Source organism: Drosophila miranda, chromosome 4, assembly GCF_003369915.1.
Source record: "Drosophila miranda strain MSH22 chromosome 4, D.miranda_PacBio2.1, whole genome shotgun sequence".
NCBI classification, from domain to species: domain Eukaryota; kingdom Metazoa; phylum Arthropoda; class Insecta; order Diptera; family Drosophilidae; genus Drosophila; species Drosophila miranda.
This window is the reverse complement of record NC_046677.1, coordinates 12,605,423-12,627,308: the sequence shown is the minus strand read 5'-3', so window position 1 is coordinate 12,627,308 and position 21,886 is coordinate 12,605,423. Positions and strand designations below refer to the sequence as shown.

At 43.6% G+C, this 21,886-nt stretch overlaps 6 protein-coding genes across 9 annotated transcripts; 4 read left to right on the top strand and 2 right to left on the bottom strand.

Moving 5' to 3' along the window:
- Positions 1-3,760: 3,760 nt before the first annotated feature.
- On the bottom strand, positions 3,761-7,674 carry LOC108164192 (glycoprotein-N-acetylgalactosamine 3-beta-galactosyltransferase 1). The gene is made up of 4 exons (XM_017299812.2): positions 6,822-7,674; positions 6,663-6,756; positions 4,497-4,796; positions 3,761-4,429 (listed from the first exon to the last, which is right to left on the bottom strand). The coding sequence occupies exons 1-4, from the start codon at positions 7,277-7,279 to the stop codon at positions 4,196-4,198; spliced, it is 1,086 nt and encodes a 361-aa protein (XP_017155301.1). The 5' UTR covers positions 7,280-7,674; the 3' UTR covers positions 3,761-4,195.
- Positions 7,675-7,844: 170 nt separating this feature from the next.
- Positions 7,845-9,375, top strand: LOC108164193 (cuticle protein 18.6). The gene is made up of 2 exons (XM_017299813.2): positions 7,845-8,110; positions 8,167-9,375. Exons 1-2 carry the CDS (start codon positions 8,099-8,101, stop codon positions 8,935-8,937), a joined length of 783 nt encoding a protein of 260 aa, XP_017155302.1. The 5' UTR covers positions 7,845-8,098; the 3' UTR covers positions 8,938-9,375.
- A 70-nt stretch (positions 9,376-9,445) lies between these two features.
- LOC108164137 (glycoprotein-N-acetylgalactosamine 3-beta-galactosyltransferase 1) lies at positions 9,446-12,633 on the top strand. Of its 3 annotated transcripts, XM_033393560.1 has the most exons (5): positions 9,448-9,555; positions 10,013-10,778; positions 11,413-11,509; positions 11,578-11,850; positions 11,911-12,633. In XM_033393560.1, exons 2-5 carry the CDS (start codon positions 10,264-10,266, stop codon positions 12,448-12,450), a joined length of 1,425 nt encoding a protein of 474 aa, XP_033249451.1. In that variant the 5' UTR covers positions 9,448-9,555; positions 10,013-10,263; the 3' UTR covers positions 12,451-12,633. The 3 variants fall into 3 exon arrangements, with proteins under 3 accessions (XP_017155227.1, XP_033249451.1, XP_017155228.1); XM_017299738.2 differs by having other exon boundaries at positions 9,446-10,778; XM_017299739.2 differs by having other exon boundaries at positions 9,448-10,778; positions 11,914-12,633.
- On the bottom strand, positions 12,613-14,644 carry LOC108164136. 2 transcript variants are annotated; one of them, XM_033393559.1, is made up of 4 exons: positions 14,512-14,644; positions 13,825-14,457; positions 12,918-13,766; positions 12,613-12,859 (listed from the first exon to the last, which is right to left on the bottom strand). In XM_033393559.1, the coding sequence occupies exons 1-4, from the start codon at positions 14,593-14,595 to the stop codon at positions 12,686-12,688; spliced, it is 1,740 nt and encodes a 579-aa protein (XP_033249450.1). In that variant the 5' UTR covers positions 14,596-14,644; the 3' UTR covers positions 12,613-12,685. The 2 variants fall into 2 exon arrangements, with proteins under 2 accessions (XP_033249450.1, XP_017155226.1); XM_017299737.2 differs by having other exon boundaries at positions 13,825-14,644.
- A 2,547-nt stretch (positions 14,645-17,191) lies between these two features.
- Positions 17,192-18,512, top strand: LOC108161141 (phenoloxidase-activating factor 2-like). Its single transcript, XM_033392585.1, has 2 exons — positions 17,192-17,567; positions 17,637-18,512. The coding sequence occupies exons 1-2, from the start codon at positions 17,382-17,384 to the stop codon at positions 18,495-18,497; spliced, it is 1,047 nt and encodes a 348-aa protein (XP_033248476.1). The 5' UTR covers positions 17,192-17,381; the 3' UTR covers positions 18,498-18,512.
- Positions 18,513-20,651: 2,139 nt separating this feature from the next.
- On the top strand, positions 20,652-21,632 carry LOC108161143 (phenoloxidase-activating factor 2-like). The gene is made up of 2 exons (XM_033392947.1): positions 20,652-20,726; positions 20,796-21,632. The coding sequence occupies exons 1-2, from the start codon at positions 20,664-20,666 to the stop codon at positions 21,630-21,632; spliced, it is 900 nt and encodes a 299-aa protein (XP_033248838.1). The 5' UTR covers positions 20,652-20,663.
- The last annotated feature ends 254 nt before the right edge of the window (positions 21,633-21,886 follow it).

Here is a 21,886-nt window from a genome sequence, read left to right as displayed (position 1 = left end):
TTACAAAATGGCAGAAGAGAACAAAAAAACTATTTCGACTGTTAGCATTTCATGCTCAATTGTCATTAGAAAAAAGTTAAAGTAAAAAACATTATTGAAAGCACACATACATATGTATGTTGAAGTTTATCGCTCAGCACTCAGAAGTCAGCACTCAGCACTGCAAAGCAATTCAGTTAGATAAGTAATTAAATTAATTAATTTTTATATGCGGCCGATTGTCGTCGATTCTTGATTCTAGATTCTTGATTTATCTGTGCGTGCATTGAGGCAACTTGTAAATACATATTTTTAGGGGCCTTCTACTCGAACATTTCGCAGTTGACTAAGTAAACTCGATTAGTATCTGCAGCTGTGGGCTGTTTATGGAATTCTCAGTTGAGCTCATAGCAGTTAGCATGGAATACTTTGGAATATATAGCAGAGATAATCTCCATAAATGTACTATAAATCTTTGTATCCGACTAAATGATGGACTTACTGACTCCTTACGGCAGAGCTTAAAGTGAGAAAACAGGGAAATTATATGGAAATTATTACTATATTCCCTGTGTAGTCTTCAGGCACTTGATAGACAAAAATAGATTCTAATTTCGTATTCCAGCTTTAATTGAGTTCAGTCCCGAAACATCAAGTGCTCTTGGACTCTTGGATATTTCTTGTCACTACCAAGCCCCAAACACTTTCGGTGCGAACACCAATTACGTGTTCGAAGCGAGCTCTCGAGCAGTAGCACCACAACAATCTGTACGCACACAGAACACGAAAAGTAGAAGAAAAATAAAAAAAAATATATCACATTCCTTTGGCAGCAAAAAGTGAAGGGTATAAATGTACAAGTGGGTATAAATAAGAAATAATTTCTGAATTTATCTGAAATTAACTGCAAATATTTGAGCCGTATTAATAATTAATTTATCTTCCTCAGCAGCAGGAAAAAAAAATGAAAACTAAATTGTCTAACAACTTTCACTACAAAAACTGACAAACAGAAAAACAAAAAAAAAGAAACGAATCCAACAAACAATTTTTGAGTGAGGCACGGCTACGCATAGCTGAGTAATTGATTTTTTATGGCTTGGGCTACGATACAATTTCAGTTCGAAAAAAATATCAAATAATATCAAATGTAATGGCTTGCAAATCTGGATCGAGCGATTGAAGGTCGCGGAGTGCTACTCGACGGCGACAACGCACAATTCGAAGAAAAAATAGCAACAGAAACAAAGTATAATAAAATAAAATATAATAATAATCCGACAGGTGACAATAACAAGAGCAACAACATCCACTGCGTAGCCGAACCGAACCAAACCACTCGTAGAGCTTGTGTCGGCCCACAAAATGGAACACGCGCCATTGAAATAGACAACTCAGAAAAAGACAGCAGCCCGCAGTCGGTGCTAAAATGCATTACGCATACGCACGGTGTGACGGCCGTTTTGGAATGGAGAAACATTGAGCTTGAATTGGGCAAATAAGTAAGCTTAACTAAACTAAACTAACTTACAGGTAGCTCCAATTGGCAGTTCTGTTGGCTTAGCTTGTTAGCAAATAGTTTCAGCGTGGAGTTGGAAGCTCATAAATGAAGTGGTATTTCCAGCTAATTGGATTCTTTGATTCGATGCTATCGAATCGTGCCGAGTAAATTAAAAAACACACCGAATTAAGGGTCCAATTTTCAACGTGAACTTTAGAAGTTTGAAGTAGCACTTGACAGCAGAATTGGTTGAATGGAAAACGATTAAAAACATTCAAGCTCAAGTTTGTTCTAAATAAAAAATAATAATAAAATAATCAACTCCTATGGTCGAGAATTCCGTAACATTTCCGTGTAAATTCAATGCCATCGCTCAGTTCTTTTCTTCCAAGAGCTCTCTCTCTCTCTCTCTCTGTCGAGAAGAGTAGATGCATTTTATTCCATATAATTATTTGTAGTTTTTCTCATTCTAGACAAATGGCCATAAATCATACACCGAAAGCGTGTGGGCAGAAGCTTAGCTAAGTTTCCCATAACCATTTAAGCCATAAGTATTTAATGAATGATTCCATCTCTCAGCTCAAATGAGGTCGAAATGTACGCTCCCAGCCCAAAAACCAAAGCCAAAACCACAACCAACCCGAAGTGCAATGCCAAGGTGCACTTGTGGCCCACTCCCACAAACAGCTAAGCGCCCTGTTTGAACAAGTGTCGGGGAATTCGCTTCCTCAATAAATACATGAGCTGTGCTTTTATGTTCAATTGCTTGTATTATCCGATTAACACACTGAGCTCATGCCTAACTATATTTTAAGCCGGGCAATGATACAATACAGTGTATTACTTAGTGCGAAAAACAAACAAAAAAGGTAATGCTGTAGCTCCCTTTCACTTACAACTGATATTAATGGCCCCTTCAATGAGGGATCTTTTGCAAATAAATCCAATCGACTCTCAATCTAAGATCTTTCCAATGCAATTTTATCATAATAAGTTTTGTATACTCGTATCCAGCCGGCTTCTGAAAACATCTCAATCTCCAAAGGCATACACCAGCCGCGGGCTCCATGAGAGACGAAATGCCAACTGGCACACACTGCGCATGCGTACGTGATTTTGGATTTAATTAACTGCGGCCTGGCAACAGCACAGCACACCACAGCAAACTGCAAGCTAAAACAGCATTAAAGTAAGGTGAGACACAGGCATTGACTTTGGTAATGAAAACAATTCAGTCCAGTCCACTAGCTCTGTCGGGCAGGCCCTTCATGCAAGAATGCCTCAAGTGAAGGATTTCCCAGAATGATTCATTGGCTTTCAGCCAGTAGCTTGCTGCCATTCCCCCTGCTTTGTTGCCACTTGGCTTATTGGTAGCTTCGCGCAAAGCGTTAATTAAATACTTGCAAAAATTGCAAGGTCACTGTAATAAATTTAAAAATATATATATACATATATATATATATATATTACAGGCAGGCGTCTACTTTATACCATTTGCGGAATATTACAAAAAATAATCCAACAAAAACATGTAATGAGATTTTCCAGCCAAGCCATCAGTACGCTTTCTTGGAGCTTACTAAAATAAATACATATAGACCGAATTTAAACTTTGGAAAAAATGAAAAATTCAAATCAAAATAATTGGCAAACTCTTTATTCTTGTTTCTGAACTAAATTACATTACAACGCTTCGCGTTTTTTTCTATTTGTGCAATGGCTTCAAATTAACTAAATTGGTCGAACCTCACGAGAGTGTATTATGCCATACTCGTAAATATGTTATATGGTATTTACTTAAGTTCAAATGCGGAAAGTGACATTTAGTGTAGACGCGTGATTGGAAGAAGAGAAGATCGCCAGCAATGAGTGCGTGGGAATGAGGTTTACTCTTAACTAGTCCTATTACTGTAAATACTGGTTGGAAATACCTGCAACAAACGCTGCCTTCAATACCGTGGCTATGAATATTACCTGAATTCTGCATATGAGTGCAACAGCTTTAAAAATTGAACCCTTGATATTTCAGAAGTTGCTGCCAATAATTTTAATTCTTCAGCGATAAACGAAACTTGAATTTGAATAAGATCATTGTTTGAAAATTAAATCACGAATATGACCGAATGAACAAGGGAACGAGGGAAATTCCTTGTCATCGTAATTGTAATTGTTCTTAGTCCTGATTTTCCCCGGAATAACTGTTCTCGACGGATTTTTTCTAAATATTATAAATCTATATTATTATTTATTATTATTATAAGGTATATTTTATATTTTATTTTAGCCTCAGCAAATTCACACATTTTTGTTGCATACTTTTGCGCTGGTATTTTAATTGTGAATGTTAACATGCATCTAACATAGATCTCAGCGATCCGCTGGATGGTCTGTTAAGTCTCTGTTGGGCAAGTGATCTACAGAATGCTGTTTGCTCCGGCAATGGCAAGGCTAACTGGGGAGAGTACATGGTATGTACTGGGTATAATTATTTTAGGAGTCTCCCTTCTAATTTTTCTTCGATTTCCAGCAGTTTGTCTGAATTATAATGATCCTGCAGGTAATATCCAAAGATACATAGGCCAGAATCAAGCTAACCAAGCTAAATATCGTTTATTGCTAAGGACACGCGTAAACCTCAATATAGCTAAAGTTTCTTATGCCTAATTTATTAATATTAGAATCACATGAAGAAGGCGGGAGTCTTATAAGTAGAATTTAGAAATTATCTGGCTTCTCTGACATTTTTTGTAAATCTTTTATGAACGAATTGTCCTCCAGTGGAAATCTCCTCATCAAATCCGTTGCGGTCAAGTGGTGTCTGGTGTGATGCTCTGAGGGTTCGCGGCGTCCAAAAACTCGTAGATGATAAAGCAAAAACTCATAGAGGTACATCCGTTCGGGGCTGGCATAATGAAAGGCCACCGAATAATTGGAGCAGCAATTGAATCCCTAACCGGAACGATGATTTCAAGCATTGATTGAAATTTGATTGCAGCAAGGGGATGATCAGACTCACAGTTTCGACCTCGGACACACTCATCAGCCGCAACCAGTCCGGGGTAGTAGCGTTAGAGTCGGACATATAGCTCTCCAGATCCAATGGCATGAATTTGTGCTTTGCGTCGTCCCCTCCCAGCGCCTGTGCAGAGTCCACCAAATGAACGCCCACATTCTGCAGACAGATGCCCATGTAGAAGTCCTCAATGCCCATTCTCTTGGGCTGCGGACAAACCACTTCAGATTCATAGGCTTGGGTCATGAAACGATGCAGGGTCTCGCGGCTCAGGACATAGGAGGCGCCGCCAGACATGTAGCTCTGATTGGGAAAGACAAGCGGAGACATTAGCGGAGCCGTGGATGATGTTCCACCTTCACATGTTACATTCCATAATTAATATTCTATAATTAATATTCCACACGCACCGCATTTATTTAGCGAACGGGCACCTGTACCATCCCACCAGAAACCTTCAACCTTCAGACATGAATATTTACATACATCAAAGACCCAACAAAAAAGTGCCGCCCGCGGTTAGTAACGGTGTTAGGCTTTAGGCATAGCCACTACATCAAGCATTACGCTGCTAATCCTCCACTGGAGGTCGCTCCGCTGGTCTGAAGTGTCAAAATACGAATCAAATTCAAATGTGAACAAGCAGGGCTTACAAATTAATGGAAATGATGTATTGAATTTAATCAATTGTCACCTTTGCTCAGATCAGGTCAGTTAATTAAGCTGCAATGATGATGAATTACATTTTGGATGGGTTGGAGAAAACATGACGGACGAATCAATGAGCCCTAATGATGATGCGCTTTGGAAATATGGGGAGGGCATCAAATACGACACAGCTAGCCGATTGAGAGATTTTCGAATAGAGGAAGGCACTTTAACCCTCTGGGTAACTTTGCAGTTCGGAGTAAGCTAACTAAAATCCGATCAGATCATAATAAACCCAATATTTTTATGTATAAAAGATTCATTAAAGATTTATTAAAATATGCTAATTGACATAAGCGCCAGAGATCTCACGAATCCTAAAACAAAAGATTTATAAGACAAAACAAAGAAGTCAAGCAAATGATTATAACAATCAATCAAGAATCATTAGAGCGCTTATGCTGCATTTTGGGAAATAATCATGTGATAAATGTGCGAGAAACAGAAACGGAAAAAACAAAGGGAATACCAGTATTTTAATGCCTCAATTATGATACTCGTATTGGGGCTTGCCTGGAGGCTAACAGCTGTGATCCCTCTACCGTACAGCCATACAACCATACATCCATATACTATATGCGGTCATAATGTTTACACTTTGTCTGACCAGTCAAATGCTTGCACAACGCTTGAAAATGTCAAAAGGCAAGGTAAGTCTTTGGCTACAGTCAAGATCTTCAGATGGACCCAAGACAATGAGGCGGGGCTGTGAAAGATGCGATGCGTGACAGGCGGCCCCGATGACCGCACTTGGAGTGGCACCAGGCGGCGCCGGTTGCAGCCTGTTGGGGCTCCTAATGCGAATTTAATTTCTTATTGTCGATATGTCCGATGGATCTATGAATACGGAAAACGCAAGACAAGCAGCCAGATCATAAATGATTTGCAGCAGCCGAATCAACCTTGTGGGATTGTGTCATTTGCCCAAGAATAGATCCATAGATCGAACAATGCAAAATAAATCGATATTAATTATTGAGGAATTACACACACCAAAGCGGACCGGTTTTTCTGGCATTGAACTTTAAGCGATTAGCACATTTCGCTATCCCAAAACATCTCTGAGGTATACGGCTATAAGAAAGTTCCGTCAGAACAGAAAATCCGAAACGACGCTGGAACACCCTAGACAAATTTCGGCTTATTCGCGCCACAATTAAATCAGTTCTAAAGATAATCTTTAAAGGCAGCTTAGACGAGAAGTCCGATGGTCTCCAGCTAGAGTATCAATACAAGCGTTTGGCGACACTTTAATGTGACATATACAAACTGTTTTCGCCTGAAGCATACCCACATATTTCCGAAGACATAATTCAATTAGTCCCGAAAACCAAAAACCGAGAATCAAATCTCAATTTCAAAAATTTGCAATTCAGATTTTTGCGAGTGGCGTGAAGAAACGGGTGACCAGCATGGAAGATAGAGAGTTAATCGATGATGAAGATAATGTCGATCACTTACCACATTATAGCGGGTCATCTTGTAGCCCAAATACACAGGCGTTGACGGGTCATAGGCGGAGAGCAGGTACTGCATGTTCTCCATGATGACATAGCTGTGGAGGGAGGAGAGGTGGAGTAACTAAGGAGGCTCAGGCACAGTAATTCTCATTCCACTCACGTATCATCGTCTGCCTTCAGATACCAATCGAAGTCCTGTCCGTACTCCTGCCAGATATGGCGGAAACCCTCGCGTGTCTTGTTCCACAGATCCTCATAGCCGCCACCGCTGGGATCCACAACCTGGACGACTCCTAGCGGCTCGTAGCTCTCACTGCTGACGAACACCAGGCGGCTGCATCGCTTGCCCCAAGTGGCATGGACATGGCGCGCCAAACTCTGCACATTCTCTGGACAGGTGAGCACCATGCAGAGAATCCTTGCGGCCGGCGCCTCCTTAAACCTTGCCAGGGGTGCTGTTGTGGCCGTCGGCAATGTGGAGGGGGAGGAGCTGGTGCACCACGGTGACGCACGGTTCACATCGTAGACGTACAGGAGCAGCACGAAGGCGAAGATAAATCCCGCCATGAAGCCAGTCATGAGATGCAGCTGCGACCGCAGCTTGATTTTGGCTGTCATTCTGCGTGTGAGGTGTGTTCTGTGCCGCGTCTGGTTCCCGATTGTCTTCGCTGCTGATTTTAGCCAAGTCTATCAGCAAAGGCAGCACAGCAGCAGTCGGCAACCGGTTTTGATCGTCTTCTTATCAAAACAATCAACTCTCTAATTTGGTGGGAGAGTAGAGGTAGAGATGGTCGTGCATCTAAGCACATTCTCATAAAAATCTAATCGCTTCCGCATAGAAAAATACATTTCTGAATTGTTCTTAATTTCTGCAGATCTGTTCTTTATTTTGAATGTACCATGGACGAAAAAAAGAGGTCAAAGTCATCCGCAGGTCGTGGTTGCACTTCAAAAATACACATCGAGTATATTCATATTTCAAATTACTAGAAAAAATATACGCGTAGAAAACCTGACAGTGGGACTCAAGTTGGAGCCATGGGGCAACGATCGGGCCAGCGAGGCGCCTCCGTCTCATTGCGCGCTGACGCTTGGCAGAGAGGTTCAGGTTCTGCTCAAGTTCTGCTCATCTATGTACGTTATCTGTCAAGCCAAATTCAATTTGGTCGAGACTTACGCAGCAGAAAAACGGGCACAAAATGAAAAAAATGAAAGTGTTACATATACTTTTTGATCGCATCGCTGTGGACAATGGGAAATCGATCAATTGAAGCGCATGACATTGTATAACGTCGCTCATTGGGTAATACACTAGTCTCAGGGGATGAGGTATAAAAACTACGAGTCGCCTCAATTATGACAACAGTTAGCTGACAATTTGTGGAGGCAGACACAGACCAGACGCAGACCAACGGAAGGAAAATCTAAGCAATCGAGATGGCAGCAAAGGTGAGTCGGGACATAGGCTTTGCATAGGCTACCAACTGACACAATACCATTTGCAGTTCTTCGTCCTGCTGTCGCTGGCCGTTGTTGCCCAAGCGGAGTACAACTATAACGAGAAGGCAGCCACTGCCGTGAACACCCTGGAGCAGAGCTCCCCCAGCTCTGGGGAGGACTTCCTCAGCGACTACCACACGCCCAGCAACAATGCGCTGAACTCCCAGGCCACTCCGGACGGTTACGACTATGTGTCGCCTCGGACAAACCAATTTGCAGCCGGCGGAAGCAGTTCGGCCAGTGAGCATGCCTCGAATCTGCTGCAAAGTGCAGCCAATGCCGCATCTGCATCGGCAGCCCTCTTGCCTTCGCCACTGCCCGTCCTGCGCCAACACCAGGAGCCGGAGAACTTCCCGCCCGCTAGCTACAGCTTCAACTACGCCGTAAATGACGACAGCACCGGCGACATCAAGGAGCACAGCGAGACCCGCGACGGCTATGTGGTGCGCGGATTCTACAGCCTGATCGATCCCGATGGCTACAAGCGCACCGTCACCTACACGGCCGATGATGTCCATGGCTTCAACGCAGTTGTGAATCGAGTACCATATGCCCTCAAGACCGTGGCTGTTGCGGTGGCCCCTTCAGTGGTACCGGACATTGCCTTGGACGAGCGCTCCAAGCTGCAAACAGTAGACATCACGCGGTCGTCGGGAGCTTCCTCTGTGGAATCTGAGGGATCTGAGGGATCTGGATCTGGATCTGGTGCGTTCTCCCACGATAGCTATGACAATGCCCCTCGTGGCCTGGACGCTTCTGGTGGTCCCTACGCCTGAGTTCTGCTGCTCTGCTATGCGGTGCTTGTATACTGCTTCATTGTGTTCCATCTAATCCATCTAGTTCTGTAGATATTCCATTAAATATGATTAACCAACACTGGTTTGATTTGTCAACACCAACATTTCGTGGCCCTAAGAAATCATAACTTTTGGTCAGTATGAAGCTTCCTCGTTGGTATTTCAACGTTTTCAAAGAAGCCAAAGTCTGTGTGGTGGCGTGTTCAAAAGGTTAATTGTGCAACAAACATATGGAAGATGCCTTAAAGATGTATTACCACTCGTCGAAAAAAACTGAAAGGTCAAAGCATCACGCCTTGTGATGGAAAACTCTTAGAGACTCGTGTTTACTATTGGTTTCATAGACGAAATGAAAGAGTACCATATGCACTCCCCTCCAGGGGATAACTGTTTGAATGGTCTGGCAACATCTGGCATCCAAAAAGGCGTTAAGTTATTTCTTACCAAACGTATCCGCGGCGCCCGTTCAAGCCAAGTCTGTCAACAGCCGGCAAAGCGCGAAGACGTTTCGGTTATTTTGTTGTTTCTTTGTTATTTCTGTATTTTTTTATTAGGAGTCTGAAGTCGCGTTCGGGCCGCTTTAATGGCCTTTTCGCAGTGAGTGTCTTCGTGTTTGAAATTCTGTGCGAGTGCCGTACCGGAGAGCATAAAGTGGAAAGAAAGCGGCCGAGAGAAGAGTCGCATAATTGCTCACCCACACACACACACACACACACGAGCCCATCGCCCAGAGCCCAAAGCAGGGACAGCAGTAGAAGGCAGCGATTTGAGACGGGCCAAATCCAAATCCGATTGCAACGGGTCGCAGAAGCGTCACCGAGGCGGGGCGAGGCGAGGCACGGCCCAGGCAATTGCAAATCGAATCGAATTTAAACATCTTGCGAGTAAATGTACCCGTGTACAGAAGAGATACGAGTATAAGTACAACCACCATTCCATACATGCATACTCCAACAACTTTATGCATGTTTGTGCGTCCCGAAGGTCAACCGCATCTTTACAAGCTTTCGTCTCTGCGTCAGTGCCTCAAGAATGTGTTAATTCGGTGTTTCAGTGACAACAACAACAACAACAACAAAAACAACAACAGGCGACGGCAGCACAGCACCCAGAGCTTATACATACATATGTACATACTAGCACAACGGCAGCGACAACATTTTTTTAGATTTGCATAAAAAAGTAAACAAAAGCCGCCTATAAAAAATATAAAATAAGAAACCATACCTACAAAAATTATAAAAAACAACAACAAGCTGAGGAAAATAAAAGCAAACCCAACACCGAACACGAACCCCATAGAAGATGAGCATATTTAGGCATCATCGGAAGCGCATGGAGCTGCTCTTGATGCTACTGATCGGCCTGGCTTGGGGGATCCTATTGTCCGAGCTCTTGCAGCGGGCTCGCTGGCAGTTCAACGAAGAAGACCAGCCATACCAAAGCAGCAATTACCCTCCAAGCAGCTACATGTGGAGCACTTCGGATCCATCGTACCAACTGACAACCATGCCCAACAACCTGACCACAGACAGGGGAGATCTGGCTGAGCGGCTCTTCAAGGAGACCCGCGTGCTGTGCATGGTGCTGACCAGTCCGAAGAGCCACCGGACCCGGGCAATTCACATCAAGCGTACCTGGGGCTCGCGCTGCAACGAGTTGATCTTCGTGAGCACCAAGTCGGACAAGGAGCTGGGCACGGTGGCGCTCAAGGTGAAGGAAGGATATAGCAACCTCTGGGGGAAAACGCGAGCTGGTCTGCAGTATGTGTACACGCATTTTCAGAACTATGATTGGTTCCTCAAGGCGGACGATGACACGTGAGTGATGTTAACACAAATACAGTTCAGATAATTTCCCTTGCAGCTGCCAGGAACAAAATTCATGAATATACTATATCCTCAGGGTTATTCAGAATAGTGATTGAACATCAATTACACTATGCATCGAAATTGAACTTGTTTTCCGCTGTGAACCAAACCGACTTATTTGATAGATTTGGGGCTTTAAAATTGTCTAATAGGTTTTTCTTTTCCTAGGTTTTTTTTTTTAATTTTTACTATCAGAGGTAGTGCTTCTTTTATTCACAAAATTTAAGTACCTTTTATCTGGTTGTATTGAACTTTGCAATTCTTAAAAGGTGATAAATGCAGCTATCAATCAGATTCAAACACTTTGTAGCTTAAGCTCACCGTCTGAAAAATATTGAGCTTTCAAATTACAAATTGATAATTTTTGTGCGGTATTTTTCCTAAAAATTGTACTTTAAAAACTCGGAAAAAGTCGTAATAAAGGCATAAAAGACGGTTTGGTTCACAGCAAAAATGTGGTGTTACATGGTGTTAATAGTTAATATAATAGATACCAGATAATGTGCATATTGGGCGAAATATTGGGCCATGCACATTTGAGCCATTCTCTCCAATTGCTTTAACCACTATTTTTGAATTCCAGTTATGTGGTGATGGAGAACCTGCGCTCCTTTCTGTACGCGTTCACGCCAAAAGCGCCTGTTTACTTTGGCAGCAAGTTTAGGGTGCATGTGAAGCAGGTAATGGCTCGATCGATGGTCGCCCCACCACATCGAAGTTATAATGATATAATGGACCTCTCCTGCAGGGCTATATGTCGGGAGGAGCTGGCTATGTGCTCAGCAAGGAGGCCCTGCTTCGGTTTATGGAACACGGCTTTAGCAACAGCAGTATCTGCAGCAATCGCAGCATCGGCTTCGAGGATGTGGAGCTCGGACGCTGCATGCAGGCAGTGGGTGTTGCGGCAGGGGACTCCCGTGATGAGCATGGCCTGGCCCGCTTTATGCCCTTCTCGCCGCTGCACTGGTTCTCGAACTCGCCGAAGTGGTACAGACCCTATCGCTTCTACACCTCGTCAAATGTAAGAAGGGTTCTAGAATGGTATCTGATATCGTGATCAACTTATTGAATTACTTCCTAGCAGAGCACAAACGATTGCTGCTCGAACTCGGCCATCTCCTTCCACTACAGCAATGCCAAGGACTTCTACGTGCTCGACTATGTCATCTACAAGTTAAGAGCCTTCGGCCTAAGCAGGCCTCAGGAGCAGCTGCCAATGAAGCAGCCATTCCAGGAGGTTATGGAGTCCTTGCAAAAGTGGCGAACTTCCAAGCCAGAAAAGCTGACGCCAGCAATTAGGGACCACAAAAATAAGCAAAAACTAAAGCCAAACGTTAAGACAAAAGCCATACCAACATCGAAAGCTAAACACGATCCAAAATCTAAATCCAAAACTATACACAAACCTAAGCCCAAAACTACAACCAACATTACACCCAAAACTACACCCAAAACTGCACCCAAAATATCACACAAAACCACACACAAAACTACACACAAAACTGCACACAAAACTACACACAAAACTGCATACAAAACATCAAACAAAACACTACACAAGCCGAATCCTAAAACCAAAACTAAAATAACACCCAAACCTAAAGTCGAAACTGAGGGCTAATCATTTTCTTAACGCGACTGCCGGAAACCATGCCAAAGAGAAAAAACCAACGCAGAATTTGAAAAATAAAATAAACGGGGTCATATGTTAAATCTAAATCCTAAACTATATTCTGAACTAGTCGTAAGTCATCCAATTGTTAATAAATCATGTCGCAATCCTGCACTTTCCCTTACACGTGAATAGTTTACTTATTTATTTATGACATATGTACATCTTGAATGTGACAAATTGATTATTGTTGGCCCCTTCGGACGACTACGGCAGAGCGATTTCCACACTTCGTGCTGGGATGCCCCATTATGATGCCATAGGGACGGGCACTATATAAAATTGCTTCTAGAAAGTGCATTTCATAGGGCGATACTTTGTGCATTGTTATCGAATAGGTTGAACAGCAATTGATTCCCTGAAAGTGGAAATAAACCATGTATCAAAACACATTCAAGGAAGTACTCTCTACAGACCTTTTGGAATGTATATATCTGAAAATTTTTCAACCAATCGATGAAGTCGGCACGTCCTGGTATGAGAAAGTACTCTAGGCCGATGGGAAAGAATCTATGTCGATTATAGTGGTCCCTAGAGTCACCGTCCGTGACATTTAACGTATTCATGCAGATACCCATTTGATAGTCCTCAGTGCCTTCGCCCTCCGCCCTGCACATCGATTTGCCGATACCTCGGGTGATGAACATCTGAAGGGCCTTCCTGCTGAGCACATAGCCAGCTCCACCGGACATATAAGTAACTTTCCCCAACTGAAAGTTGCAGCCAAAGTGAATCGGAGTATCCGGGGAATAGCTGGAAAGCATGTATCGCATATTCTCGATTATGGCATAGGTATCGTCGTCGGCCTTAAAGAACCAGTCCGCCTCATGGCGGTAATGCCTATAGGCATGCCTGAAGGCCGCCTTTGTCTTTCCCCAGAGAAAATCGTAGCTATCGCTGATATTCAGGCCAACAATGTCCACTCCAACTCCAGGTGACCCCACGTGAGGGGAGCTGCTGTAGAAGACCACCCTGTTGCAATGGCGTCCCCAGGTTTCGCTTATGGTTTTCGCACCACTCAGGTGGTTTGTGGGCCAGGTTAGGACTAGACAGAGAACCCGTACGGACTGGCTGAGCCGTCTGGCCAGTGTATCATTGATCGCTCTGGCCTGTATGTGATTGGGGAAATGTACAGACCTCAGCTCTGGCAGTGGATTGACGTATCCGTAGGGTCGTAGGTGGTACAGCAGAAAGTCCAGGACATGCAATTGATTTGAATTGACGTATGGGTAAAGGATTCCATGACCAAAGCAGCTCTCACGACTCTGCGAAAGACAATGGATTTCTGATCATAGCAGACACACACATGCCCCCAAGACTTACTTGATTTTCGTAGACCGATCGATAGGTGCAAGGCCACAGCCAGAACTTGGTACGCAGATGGAAGGGCAGCACCTCTTCCTGCACATGAAACGGTAAAAGCTTCTCGCTTGGTCCTCGATCCATTCGAGCCAAGCAAGCCCGCAAGCTGGATCCATCCTGCAGGCAGTTCTCCGCCGTCAGGTGCTCCAGTGCTCCACGACTGAAAATGTGGTCGGTGGTTGCTCCTTTGCCTACATGGGCGTAGGAATAGAAGCCGTGCTGGGCACTGAAGTAGATCGCCTGAGAGGGTGAATAGGGGGCCAGCATATGGCGGAGATTCTCCACAATCACATAGGTTCCCATAGAGACGCTCAACAGCCAGTCCAACTTATGGTGGTTGTTGCGATAGATCCACAGATACGCCTCCGTCAGACTGATCTCCCTCGAATCGAATACACTCAATTCATTGCAGCGACAGCCCCAAGTCTTCCGGATGTGCTCTGCCTTCATTGCATCGAATCCGTTGCCCAAATCCTCCAGATAAAGCAGGCAATGCACACGCACACTCTCGTAAAGTAGCTTGGCTATTTGTTTGTCGTCCCACTGCTGGGCCCGCAATCCAACGTCATAGCTGCTTATCGACTCCTTGTATGGCTTGAAGACAAACTCGTGGAGTTTGTAAAAGGTAGAACTTCGGAAAAATATTACCAGCTCGAGTACCGCCAGCCAGCCCGCAAAAGACAGAACCAGAATCCGCCATAGTTCGGCGACTTGCACTCGAATCAATTTCATTTTCCCAGCTGTAGAATTGAACAATAAGAACGGGTTACTTTGATTAAAATAGAATTTTTATTCAGAGGCAAGGGCATGCTGCTGTACTTATAGTTAGCCAGATAATACCAGAAACTATTATGATTTATGTAAGCATCCTAATTGGTATCGGATGATGACTGCCAGATGCTTTCTCTCTCACTCTCTCTTTGTCTGTATTTTGTCACAATTCTTCTCGAACTTGTCCTGAGCAGGGGAAAAACACGAAGAGAAAGAGAGGAACCACTACCTTTAGTTATTTTCCGTTTTTCACCTTTCCACCTTATAACCCATTTGATCAGAATTTAAAAAAATTATATCTGTTTCCATTTTTCCTGATACTGTTTTCGATTCTACTACTTCTGCCTCTCTGTCTAACTTTTCAAACCAACACCACCCGTTACGTCTCGCACCCCTCCGCCAGAGAGAAAGTATACCGCACGAGGGAAAGTGCGTGAGAAGGGGTAGTGTAGAAGATACACTCCTGTAAATTCTGTGAAATGGAGCAAAAATATTTAGCACATCCTCTGTGAATGCCCTAAAGCCTATAGAAGGAGTCCTCGACAGCGTCGCAACAGTCTCGACAGTCTTGCAACAGTGCCGCCTCCGAGGATTTGGGAAATAAGATACACCAGATTGCTTAGCTATGTACCAGTGAAGTACGAGTACGAGTAGATCAAGGACTCGAATAAGTTAAGGAGGACATTTACTTCAATCAATTTCTGTCTTAGCTATCCCCCAAAGGAATTTTCTTCTCATACTTTGCCATACAATAAATAAGACTTTCTTCGGCTGGTACAACACAAATATAGGGCAAATTCGTTGCGCAGACTTTGTCATTCAATACATTGTAATTTTTGATGGACCTTCTGTACCCCATGTCATGGCAGTGCTCCTTTCCGTACTGATTATTAGGCTCCCCTGTACACAAGATTTTATGTGTAATGGGTTCTTCAGTTGAGTGCCAAGTATGCGGACCCCATATGGGCCAGTCACTACCCGAGTTACAGTATACGATCGATATTGCTTTTAAAAAGATAAAGATTGACCGAATCCCATTCTTCGATGGTTTTGAATGCCATTAATTGAGCTTCCATCCTGGGACAATCTTTTTTTGCTTCGTCTTCTAATAGTAGTCTCATAGTAGTCTATGTAACAATTTTAACGAATTCCGCTGAGGGCTTATTCACTCCAAAAACGTTGACCAGACAACTAGATAAAATGCTGACTAATGAGTCCTTATAATCTAATCAACCCAATCAAACCAACCCAGCAAACGAAGTTGTATATGGTGTATCTCAGAAAAATTGTTCCAAGAGTAAATAATTCTTCTCTTATGTTGACTCTTTTATATCCCAGGTCGGCTACATCTGGGGAAAATACGATCAAATACGTCTATACAATACAATATTGCAATACAAATTTTACAATCTCACTTTTTTTTAATCTTTTTTCTAGATTTGTTGCATTTGTTTCGGTGCATTCGGCGCTTCTGAGTGATATAACGTTCTTATCGTTAGGTCTGCGTAAAACTGATCAAACAATTTCTAATTTTAAAAGGCAGAATTTTAAAGTCATATAAATATTGGCTGGAGAGGAGTGCGTGCCCAAGATAGTGAAGTGGTGGTCCAACTCATGAGCCCCATTGACAAGGACAATTTTCCACCAACCTAAAGCACTCTACTTCCAATTGGAAGCATTCATTGAATGTTTATTGTTAATTTAAAATCGCGTTAGACTGGCAAATCGATTTAGGTGAGTTCATATGCTGCGATAATTATTTTTTGTGTTTATTTGAATGGGAATGTGTTTCTTGGGCCGATACTTTCGATTCTTCCTTCGGTCGGAGAGCCCAGCCCTGCGTTCTGATGAAGATAGGACTGCTCCGTTGTGGAGGTATATCGTGGGGGAGTAGATCGGTAACGGCGGGGCCGTTATCACTCTCCGGAGGCTGATACCCCCGACTCGTAACTGGTTACCAATTGCCTTCAACGTTTTGATTTTTTTCTCTCCTCGCAGGCTCTTTACTCTCCTGCTAGAGTGCGCGGTACGATTTGACCGGCTCTCGACCTGACACTCACTGTCCTCTCCTCCGCTGCGCACCGGTGTCCAAGAATGTTCCTGACGCTCCGTGCGGGCTTACGGTTCGAGCGGGGCAGGAAGCTGCCTCAGGACTAGAGGTTGCCCTTACAGTGTGGTAATTTAAATATCGCGGTACATTTGGAACATTTGGACGTTTTACCGCAAATTTCAACCATTCAAAAATATGGAAGGCCCCGGTGTCATGTCTTATGAGCGAGGTTACATAGTTACATACTATTTAAACCACTGGCAATAATTACTAATGGCGAGACATGCGACGAAAGGGAAGTTTATTGATCGTAACATAGAAAAAATGGTTCAAGCACACCTTCGACACCATACCTCAGGAGTTTTTAGATGTGTTTCTTCAATAATGGTTTCTTCAATAATAAATTCAGAAAGAATGATCAAAGGCAGGAGACAAACATCAGAGAGGTTATTCAAAAAAATAATGTGTTGCTATCTTATGTTATACATTCTCTGAATTCCAATTGTTTCAAGAATTTCCATACTTTTCGTGGAAACAGATTCCAGAATTGTTTCGTATTATTCCGTAGGTCAGGTCTAGGTTGAGGTTGAAGTTGAGTTTGAAGATTTTTAAGCTTAGAACTGATAACGGCCCGCAAATAAATACACCATTGCAGCAACTGGGAATTTAGTAGGAGCTATCTATTCTCAAACAAACAATGTCGAAACAGTGGGCTTTAGGAGCTATTCTTTTGAGCTGCGCTCTACTGGGGCGAGGCGATCCTGTCACTCCTTGTGGCGATCAGCAAATTTGTGTCTCTAAAGACCGCTGCTTAGCTCAAATGGGACAATACCGATCGGCCGTGTGCCAAGCCTCAGAAGTTTGCTGCGACATTTCGCAGGTGGTAAGTACTAAGGAGGCCATTCAATGCGTACATTCGCTTACATCCCTGTGATTGATTCAACTTGCACAGGACGAGTCAGTTGATGTGACTGAAGGACCTTCGGATGCTGAAGACCTATGCGGCATGAGCAATCCAAGCGGACTGGAGGCGAACGCCAATGCATCTGAAGATCAGGCGAAGTTTGGAGAATTCCCGTGGACGATTGCTCTGTTCCATAAAGGGCAATACTTCGGCGGTGGCTCTCTGGTTAGCCAGAATGCTGTCCTCATGGCAGCCCACCTCCTGGCGGATAAGTCACAAGCCGATATTGTAGTCAGAGCTGGCGATTGGGACTTGTCAAGCACGGAGGAGAGCACTCCGCATGAAGAGCGCCAAGTTTCGAGGGTTGTGAAACATGAGAACTTCGATGTGAAAACTGGATCCAACAACCTGGCACTCCTCTTCCTTGAGAGCCCGTTCCCCAGGACAGCACACATCAGGCCCATTTGTTTGGCCACCGCAGAGAGGTCCATTGATGCGCGCTGCTTTGTCGCCAGTTGGGGAAAAAAGGCATACCCGGATGTTGAGTATTCGAGCATACTGAAGAAAATTGAGCTGCCCATCGTGGACAGGGCTACGTGCCAGAATCAGTTGAGGAAGACCAGACTGGGCAGATCCTTCGTCTTGGCCCCTAGCTTCGTTTGCGCAGGTGGAGAGAAGGGTAAGGATGCCTGCCAGGGCGATGGCGGCTCCGCGCTGTTCTGTCCCAGGACCGATGACACCTCTCGCTACGAGCAGGTCGGCATTGTCAACTGGGGAATCGAGTGTGGAAAAGAAAACGTACCGGCTGTCTACACAGACGTCACCAAATTCCTGCCGTGGATTGAGCAGCAGCTGAAGCAGGGCTCTAACGAATTAATGGGTAGCTATAGAATGTTGATTCATTATTGAATGACAGAATTTGAAGCAACAAGTTGATTTTAATTTCTACATGATATTTTTATAACTTTTTCAAAATAGATCTTCTTTTTATTGAAATGCTCTTGAATTTCCTTTAAAAATAATAAATTCATCACGAAAAATTAATATTGGATTAGTACCATACAATTTCGTATTCTTTTGGGTAAATTATCAATATCATAAGTCTCACAAAGTTATTTAAACTATATCGTTAGATCCCACAAATGCAGAAAGAAAACTCTAGCCCCTTGCACATTTTGTAAAGATTTCCATCGATAACCAGACGTACGTATATGTAGGGCGATCTGAGCGGCGCATCCGATCATACATATATGGCAGTTGGTCCATCGAGCTAGTTTCATGGTTGAATCGCATATTCGAAATAAAACTAAAACAGATGCAATTTAATATAGAAATATATCATAATTAAAAGATTTCATTTTACTATTTTCAACTGTACCGTAGCTAGGTAACCAAAGGCCCTGGTGCAAACAAAGTCACATTCTCTGGCCAAAATCATGTTGAACTGTACTACTTTGTTCGGAAGTTCCTTAACATCTATTATCGGTAAAAAGGATGCAGGATGCAGGAGTAACCGCTGTATTTCATCCAAGATGTGTGGCAGTTAGTTAAATTTTTTAGAACATTAATAGTAATATTATAATATATAGTGCTATTATATTGATAGTATACAGGTTGTCCGTTTTTCTATCCCAAAAAGAGATATATATCTAATGCTCAGAAAATAGATACTTTTCATTTTTGGCATGGAAGATTAGTGCACATACGTAAGGGAAAATACTTTAAAATAAAAGCTAAGCCTATGTTTGATGATGTTTGATGTTTCCTGCTAGCGTGCGCGGTACGATTTGATGGGCTCTCAACCTGACACTCACTGTCCTCCCCTCCTCTGTCGACCGGTGCCCCCGAGTATTCCTGACGCTCCGTGCCGGCTTACGTTTCGTACGGGGCAGGACGCTGCCGCAGAACTTGTATGGCGGAAACTGGAGGTTGCCTTACGGTGTGGTAATTTAAATATCGGGGTACATTTAGAACAATTGGGACCATGTCACTAAAAATTCGTTTCCTGCACTCCTTGAACTTTTTACCGCAAAATTCCAAATGAAATTTTAAAAAAGTTGTTCTAAATATATAAAATAAAACCGAAGACCTGGGTGGCTGCAAATAATTTTAATTTTTTAAAGACGAACAAGAGGCGACAGGGTTGCGCGCGTTCGATTTCAATAACTTTTCTCGACTTCCACAAATTATGCTGACAATTTCTTCTTAGCTTAGCTTACCTTCGGCGGCAAAGCGGGGCGATTTCGCCAGGAACGAGCTTTTATTGCGCTCCCGCTTTGCCCCAGCCTAACTTACACTAGATTTCATAAGAGACGATAAAATAAGAATAGTAAAATAGAATAGAAATAACAAAAAATAAATAAAATTCGACCCCAAGTGGCGTTTCACCAACAATTCAAATATATGAAACGCAGCGGCGTTAAATCTCTTGTGCGAGGTGACCTACAATACTATTACTATTAAAACCACTTGCAATAATTACTTGCATTAATGACGAGACATGAGACGAAAGGGAAATTCATTGATCGTAACATGGAAAAAATGATCCAAGCATACCTTCGGTCCCATATCTCAGGGGTTTTTAGATGTGTTTCTACAATTATGGTTGTTATTCTTTAAATTTGGGCGATTCAATAATCAGAAAGAATAATCAGAGGGCAGGAGACTATTAACACAATGGACAGAGCCAAACGGCAGAGAGGTTATTCATATAACTAATATGTTGCTGTCTTATGTTATACATTCTCTGAATTCCAATTGTTTCAAGAATTTCCCTACCTTTCTTGGTAACAGATTCCAGAATTGTTTCGTATTATTCCGTGGGTCAGGTCTAGGTTGCAGTTAAATGTGAGTTTGAAGATTTTTAAGCTTCGAACTGATAACGGCCCGCAAATAAATACACCATTGCAGCAACTGGGAATTTAGTAGGAGCTATCTATTCTCAAACAAACAATGTCGAAACAGTGGGCTTTAGGAGCTATTCTTTTGAGCTGCGCTCTACTGGGGCGAGGCGATCCTGTCACTCCTTGTGGCGATCAGCAAATTTGTGTCTCTAAGGACCGCTGCTTAGCTCAAATGGGACAATACCGATCGGCCGTGTGCCAAGCCTCAGAAGTTTGCTGCGACATTTCGCAGGTGGTAAGTACTTAGGAGACTATTTGATGCGTACATTCACTTGCATCCCATTGATTGATTCTACTTGCAAAGGACGAGTCAGTTGATGTGACTGAAGGACCTTCGGATGCTGAAGACCTATGCGGCATGAGCAATCCAAGCGGACTGGAGGCGAACGCCAATGCATCTGAAGATCAGGCGAAGTTTGGAGAATTCCCGTGGACGATTGCTCTGTTCCATAAAGGGCAATACTTCGGCGGTGGCTCTCTGGTTAGCCAGAATGCTGTCCTCATGGCAGCCCACCTCCTGGCGGATAAGTCAGAAGCCGATATTGTAGTCAGAGCTGGCGATTGGGACTTGTCAAGCACGGAGGAGAGCACTCCGCATGAAGAGCGCCAAGTTTCGAGGGTTGTGAAACATGAGAACTTCGATGTGAAAACTGGATCCAACAACCTGGCACTCCTCTTCCTTGAGAGCCCGTTCCCCAGGACAGCACACATCAGGCCCATTTGTTTGGCCACCGCAGAGAGGTCCATTGATGCGCGCTGCTTTGTCGCCGGTTGGGGAAAAAAGGAATACCCGGATGTTGAGTATTCGAGCATACTGAAGAAAATTGAGCTGCCCATCGTGGACAGGGCTACGTGCCAGAATCAGTTGAGGCAGACCCGCCTGGGCAGATCCTTCGTCTTGGCCCCTAGCTTCGTTTGCGCAGGTGGAGAGAAGGGTAAGGATGCCTGCCAGGGCGATGGCGGATCCGCGTTGTTCTGTCCCCTGGCCGATAACACCTCTCGATACGAGCAGGTCGGAATCGTCAACTGGGGCATCGAATGTGGAACGGAAAACGTACCGGCTACGTACACGAATGTGGCCCAGTTTCAACCGTGGATTGAGCAGCAGCTGAAGCTGGCGTCCACCGAGGCAGCGTGGTAACTAATAGGTAACTGACTGGTTATTGAATGGCAAAATTAACCGCGAAATATCATAAATTAATGATTTTAATATGTATGTACATGATATTTTTCTAAATATTTATAAATAAACCAGAATCTCAAACAAAAGAACTTCCTTTAGAGTGCATGCGGAGTGCTCTCCTCCACAAATGCAGAATGAAAGTTCTAGCTACCTGCGCACGTTGTATAAAGATCTATCGTTAACCAGGCGTGTGGGGCGATCTTAGCATCGCA

Bases quoted from the DNA above. Each gene is read 5' to 3' on its own strand.
- LOC108161141 (XM_033392585.1), top strand. From the start codon at position 17,382: ATGTCGAAACAGTGGGCTTTAGGAGCTATTCTTTTGAGCTGCGCTCTA. The intron at 17,568-17,636 runs GTAAGTACTAAG...CAACTTGCACAG, and splicing joins GCTGCGACATTTCGCAGGTG to GACGAGTCAGTTGATGTGAC.
- LOC108164136 (XM_017299737.2), bottom strand. From the start codon at position 14,595: ATGAAATTGATTCGAGTGCAAGTCGCCGAACTATGGCGGATTCTGGTT. The intron at 13,767-13,824 runs GTAAGTCTTGGG...TGTCTTTCGCAG, and splicing joins GATCGGTCTACGAAAATCAA to AGTCGTGAGAGCTGCTTTGG. The intron at 12,860-12,917 runs GTCTGTAGAGAG...TTCCACTTTCAG, and splicing joins AGATATATACATTCCAAAAG to GGAATCAATTGCTGTTCAAC.
- LOC108164137 (XM_017299738.2), top strand. From the start codon at position 10,264: ATGAGCATATTTAGGCATCATCGGAAGCGCATGGAGCTGCTCTTGATG. The intron at 11,510-11,577 runs GTAATGGCTCGA...CCTCTCCTGCAG, and splicing joins TTAGGGTGCATGTGAAGCAG to GGCTATATGTCGGGAGGAGC. The intron at 11,851-11,910 runs GTAAGAAGGGTT...ATTACTTCCTAG, and splicing joins GCTTCTACACCTCGTCAAAT to CAGAGCACAAACGATTGCTG.
- LOC108161143 (XM_033392947.1), top strand. From the start codon at position 20,664: ATGGGACAATACCGATCGGCCGTGTGCCAAGCCTCAGAAGTTTGCTGC. The intron at 20,727-20,795 runs GTAAGTACTTAG...CTACTTGCAAAG, and splicing joins GCTGCGACATTTCGCAGGTG to GACGAGTCAGTTGATGTGAC.
- LOC108164192 (XM_017299812.2), bottom strand. From the start codon at position 7,279: ATGACAGCCAAAATCAAGCTGCGGTCGCAGCTGCATCTCATGACTGGC. The intron at 4,797-6,662 runs GTAAGTGATCGA...TTTCCCAATCAG, and splicing joins AGATGACCCGCTATAATGTG to AGCTACATGTCTGGCGGCGC. The intron at 4,430-4,496 runs GTGAGTCTGATC...CGTTCCGGTTAG, and splicing joins GTGTGTCCGAGGTCGAAACT to GGATTCAATTGCTGCTCCAA.